Raw genomic sequence first — 5,572 nt, 5'->3', positions numbered from 1 at the left:
AATATATATGAATTATGTGGGATACATGTACTGCAGCAGTTGCAGCACATGAACCAGTGACTGATGACATATCCAGCTTCTGCAATAGATGTCAGCTCACTTTATCTGTATTATATGCTGTGTGGGCACTAATGTCTGAGTTGTGAGAAAAGTAGAGATATGAGAAAACAGTGCTATCATGTTCTCTGCCAGATGCTACTCACCACTAGGTAAGACATTAGCATAGTCACAACACTTTATAGGAGGAAAGTGTGTCCACCATATATTGAGATGAACAATGTGCATCATATGTAGTTGCCTGCAATATTACCACTATGCACACTAATGATATTGTCAACTTGACCATTTTAAGCACCTGAGATTGAGCAGTACTTGAAAGGTGGCATTGAATATGATGGCAGTGACAGAAACTGTGATTACAATGGTGAAGAATACACCACCCTCTGCAGTATTCAGTACCTTCCACAATAGACACATGCTATGAAGAGAACATATCAGACAAGCCCAGAGCTTGTTTTTTGTGTATTTGCAACAGTGAGGCCTCATTAATGACAGACCATTACTCCCTATGTAAACTTGGTCAATGCTTTAGTAGCTGCATAGAGTGTGTGACATGCCTATATACTTGTTCTCCATCCAAGCTAAAAGTTTCTAGAGTTCACTAAAATCTATGTAGTGTGTGCTCTTTCAGTAGGAGCAAGCAGACATGCAATGTAAAGGCAGCCACCACCGTCAGAGATGCACAGAGTGTATTTCCTCTCAATGCACCACAAGTCCCAGCTTGTTTTTAACCCTCTACATCTGTTAATGTGATGAATGTTGATGCTCTCATGAGCAGACTTGAATCATTGATAATGTCATTGAGCCAGCTGTTCCAAATTATCTAACTGACCCTCCTGTTGTAGGCCCTGCCCTGTATTTTTCCTGTATTTTCTACAATTTTCCCTGAGTTTATACGATGCCTTTATTGTCGTTGGCGCCCAAACCCTCATGTTAGCACCAGTTTACTTCCACACCCTCACAGCGCATCAGCGCATTAATGCATTTGGCATGCCAACACAACACTGCCATCAGAAAAGCTATCATACAGCCTCCTGGCAGTCTCCTTCAGAGTCCGATTGGCATCAGACATCTGGCTTACATCAGCTGGACAACAGGCACTGATGCTGACTCCTTCCACTGGAAGTCTGATCGGCATCAGACCTTTAACCCCCGTTGGCCCGGATACATCAGACACTATGACTCACCGGCTCTTGTTTTTGCATTGTCACCCCACTACTCCAGCAACCTGTAGCTTACATAACACCTAGTCTGTGCATGGTCCCAACAGTATATATAGTAGGACTCTGCTGCTATCTAGCCTCCATCTCGGCCTCTTGGTCAATTGGGCTAAGTAAGCTCACTAGTGATATGTATTCATTTACCTTACTAACTCAAACATTACTTAGTCAATTAGGCTAGCTGTATAAGTTAGATCAAAGTTATGAGACCACTGTCCACACTGTCTCGTCACCATCTTCCACGATCCCTGCTCTCTCGTAAAGTGTTGAGCTCTACTTCACAACACCTCTGACTGACCTCCTGCCAGGTATGCTGCCTTTGTGGTGCCACAGATTTGTGTGATACCACGGTATCGTGACATCACTCACACCAGATTCTGATTGATACGCAGGAAGAGGGTGAATGGTGGTGATAGCTGAAAGAGCTGAAACTTTAAAGTTTTCACTCATCAATGGCTATCAGCAAAGTTTGGTTACTTACCCAATCAGTGTTTAAAGGCTAGCAGTCATGTCATCTATGTTGTCCACATTGTTCTGTAGCAACAAAAGTTAAGCTGGAACATATTCAATATATTAAAAATAACATTGAGATACTCTAAAGACATAATATATTAAATTGGACTTTGATTCAATTATTTAGATCACTGAGATGCCTTACTCATGCATTAGACTACATTTGCCCTAATTAGTGCTAAATTATATCAGGGGGGTTTTTCTAATGTGGTGCCCGTGCTGCTAACAGGAGCTGCTGCAGGCTAGCCATCTGAACACAGCTGACTGCATCACTGTGGCTGCTGGAGCAACATCTGTCTAGGACAATTCTGCTGTTGCTGAGTGCTCATCAGAGTTGCAGTGATATACACTCATGGGGCAGAGCAGGGTTATGGTTTTGGGGCAAGAAAGACATCCTGGACAGCTTGTTCTGAGTGCCACAGCCTCTTTCACACAAGGGGATGTGTTGAATAAAACACTGGCATCGTTGACATTGTTGTGCATATTCCAGCAGAGTGAGCCTTGACTACAGGATGCTGTGCCATACATCATAGCCCTGCCTCCTGCGCAATCTCAGCAGGTGTAACACCAGATTCCCGCACTTGCAAACAAAGCTTGGACAGTGGCGAACCTTCAAGAACAGCACATAGAACTGAGGTCATGCCAGGGGCAATGTTTGATCTGCTCACATTCATGTGTAGCAAAGTATATGGATATTATGTCGGAGAGAGGATAGGAGGGACAACGGTGAACGAGGTAGGGGCAACATCACAAGTCAAATTTAAACTCAACTTGAAGGCAAACACTACGCACTTACAGCGAGCCAGCACGGCGTAACTCGCGGCAGGTCGACAGTACAGGAGGGCACGAACGCACAAAGAACGCGCCGGGCGCTCGAGTTTCGACCGCGAGCACTCTTCGCAAACATATTGGTGATATACATGCATCAAAGGTTGGCATTAACGGAACACTACTAACTCAACGTACAAGAATAGCGGCTTCAAACATGCTCGCCACCAGATGCAGGCGCCGCACTGCGCAGTCCAAGCTCGCCAGCAAGATTGTTGAGGAGATGATTGTCGTGCTCTTTAGTAATCAAGCCGCCGCGCTCCACGCCCTCGTGCCACGGCATGGTGTCGTCTATCAGGATATCGAGCGGGTACCGCGCCTTGCCGGACTCGCCGCACCAGTCAAAATCGATGAGCATCGTCCCGCCGCCTCGACACTGCAGGATGTTCGGTCTGCGGAGGTCTCCGAACACGAGCTTCTCGCCGTGAAGGATCTTCATCGCATCGCGGAGGCACTCGCAGTCGGCGTCCGACAGCGGGCCAATGGTGCGACTGGGAACGAAGTCCATCACGACGACATACATGTCGACGCTCTCTACCTTTTCGCAGAACCACAGCTCCGGTGCCAGCTTGTGGTCGGCGAGCAGTTTGTGGCCACGGCACGAGTAAGCGTGCGCGAACTTGACCACGACTTTGGCAGCGGCGCCGGTGCCGGTGCCTGTGTGAGCGAGCGCTGTGAACACCGCCTTCGAAAACTCCTCTTGCCCCAACCGGCCGGTATACTCGAGCGTCACTTCAATCTCACCCGACTTGGTGAGCTTGGTGAACTTGGTGAAGTGAGGTCCGACGTAAGGAAGCTGTTGTGTTCCGGGCGCCGGTGTCCTAGCCTTAGTAGGGGAAGACACCTTGGTACTAGATCGAGATCTTCGAGATGCAGGTGTGTGCGAAGAGCGCCCGAGTTGAGACATGCCCGTCGAGATCGCAGACGGAGCCGCAGATGAGGCCACAGATGAGGCCACAGATGAAGGTACAGTTGGGGGTACAGTTGGGGAAGGGACTGTGAGATGATCGTAGTATTCTTCCAGTTCCTTGAGAGACGCCTTCAGTGCGCGGAGAAACTTAGCAACACGATAAATCGCGTGGCCCAACGGCGACTCCCCCGGCTCCGCAGGGCCAGGGATGGTGGAGATAGTGGAGAGCTGCTGCACGATGATCCCGTCCGCAAACACAGCGCCGCCTACCGTGATGCTGGTGCCGGCCGTCCCAATCAGGAAGCAAGGACAGGGAGAAATTTCGCGGACGGGATGTATCTAAACAGAAGGTATGTCAGGCGAGCATCGGGGAATGTGTACATTTCTCACACCGACCTCGTCCGAGCAATAAATTGCTACGTAGCAGCATTCGGCTTGAGCAAAGGGGTCGCTGCCGCCCTCGCCAATCTCGTTCTTGATCTCGTGGATACACAGCACGGGCGACATCTTGAGACCGGGAGGCCGTCTGGAGGTTTGGATGACGCCGTCAGGTCTGAATTTTCTCGACGGCGCGAGGCTAAATTCAAGGGTATCAAGGATTCGCGAATGCACAGCGGTAGTCATGGTGACCATCTCCCTCTTGCGATCGTCCTCTGTCGCGTAATACCTCGAAGACTTGTCTATATATTCCAGGGCCCAGCCACATTCCTCGTGGGAGACTTGCTGCGGGTCGCGCATCATACGCAAGAAGGTAGCGAACGCTGGGTGGTAGACTTGGGTCGGGGGACCGGACAACTCCAGCGGTCGGGACTTGTAGACATAATCCGGCCTCTTGGTGTCCTGAGTTTTCAGCATTTCTTGGGGTTTCGCACCTGTCGACGGCGACTTGCGTTTCTGGGCCGCGGCAGCGATATTCTCGCGGACTAGGCATTTGTGTTGGAACAACAGCCACTGCCCTGAAAGAAAATATACTGCTGACCTATGTGGTGTGTTGCCGAACCCTCTTCCAGCACAGTGTCTAGAGCACGCCTGGAAGATCGCGGACTTGGAGCAGGTGCTAGGTAAATGATTGTAAATGTGAACAAGCAAACAAGATAGTAGTACACACAAAGAACTACCATGAGACTGTCATGCTTCTCGACCTCGTCGTACGAATCCGTATCGGGTAATGTGATACATGAGAACTCGAGGTATTCGATGGTGACGGTATTTGCAAATGCCTCTTTGATTTTGCCTATCGGAGAGTCGCGCTCGCAAGGCCACTTGGGTAGCTGCGGGCAGAGGAGATACGGTAAGTGGTGTGACATAAGACGACACCTCCATGAGACTATACCTCGTAGAACTCGATGATGAAATCCCCTTCGCCGTGGCCTGCCAAGGGGTCTTTGAACGCGAGCGCTCGGTTGGCGAAAACTCTCTCAACAATGGTACCGAGCTCCTGTGTTGAGTCTACTTTGGGTGTAAGACAACCCAAATAGCTGTAACTGTGTGCGTGTGTAGAGGGATCATCGTAGACGACTGCCCAAGTGACCTTGAGGATGGCCATGATGGTTGCAAGCAAACATCGCGGTTCGAGTTCGTTGAGCCGCTCGACTCGCTCTATTTGGCTCTGTTTATATTGCGTCCGATTTATAGTGACCGACAAAAGTAGCGCGCGTGGACTACAAAGCAGTGTTGGGCAGTCAATGACCGAGTCATCCCAGTCACGGTCAATGACCGGGCGGTTTCATGGGTCCCGCGTGAGCAAGACGCCGGTATTGAGCGCTCGACGAAGCGGGAACCACGCTCGCACGAAGCAGTAGCAGCTATCGATAACGCACGGCCGTAGGGTACTATTAGAATATCGAACCCTGCTGTGTACACACATACTACTAGTTTTTGATTAAAACCATTCTCTCCTGCTGCGCCTTTGGCCTTTCACCTGGGCAATCTCCATCTGGTCATGCACCCTAGTAACCCAGCCGGAGCAGTACCAAATCCCCCAAGCCGTCCGGGGGCTCATACTCGCGGATGGTGGCGAGGATTCTTCATAGACCACCCT

The 5,572-nt window shown here is 49.9% G+C and overlaps 1 protein-coding gene across 1 annotated transcript; it reads right to left on the bottom strand.

Annotated features, from left to right (window-relative positions):
- Positions 1 to 2,490: 2,490 nt before the first annotated feature.
- Positions 2,491 to 5,251, bottom strand: PHACADRAFT_210864 (uncharacterized protein). The gene is made up of 5 exons (XM_007397797.1): positions 4,865 to 5,251; positions 4,640 to 4,802; positions 4,511 to 4,588; positions 3,928 to 4,454; positions 2,491 to 3,870 (listed from the first exon to the last, which is right to left on the bottom strand). The coding sequence occupies exons 1-5, from the start codon at positions 5,075 to 5,077 to the stop codon at positions 2,773 to 2,775; spliced, it is 2,079 nt and encodes a 692-aa protein (XP_007397859.1). The 5' UTR covers positions 5,078 to 5,251; the 3' UTR covers positions 2,491 to 2,772.
- Positions 5,252 to 5,572: the final 321 nt, after the last annotated feature.

Source organism: Phanerochaete carnosa, assembly GCF_000300595.1.
Source record: "Phanerochaete carnosa HHB-10118-sp unplaced genomic scaffold PHACAscaffold_7, whole genome shotgun sequence".
NCBI classification, from domain to species: Eukaryota; Fungi; Basidiomycota; class Agaricomycetes; order Polyporales; family Phanerochaetaceae; genus Phanerochaete; species Phanerochaete carnosa.
This window is presented reverse-complemented; position numbering and strand designations above follow the sequence as displayed.

Excerpts from the sequence above, each read along its gene's own strand:
- PHACADRAFT_210864 (XM_007397797.1), bottom strand. The coding sequence starts at position 5,077 with ATGGCCATCCTCAAGGTCACTTGGGCAGTCGTCTACGATGATCCCTCT. Across the intron at positions 4,455-4,510 it reads TTCGGCAACACACCACATAG|TCCGCGAGAATATCGCTGCC; the intron begins GTCAGCAGTATA and ends ACAAATGCCTAG. Across the intron at positions 3,871-3,927 it reads CAATTTATTGCTCGGACGAG|ATACATCCCGTCCGCGAAAT; the intron begins GTCGGTGTGAGA and ends CCTTCTGTTTAG.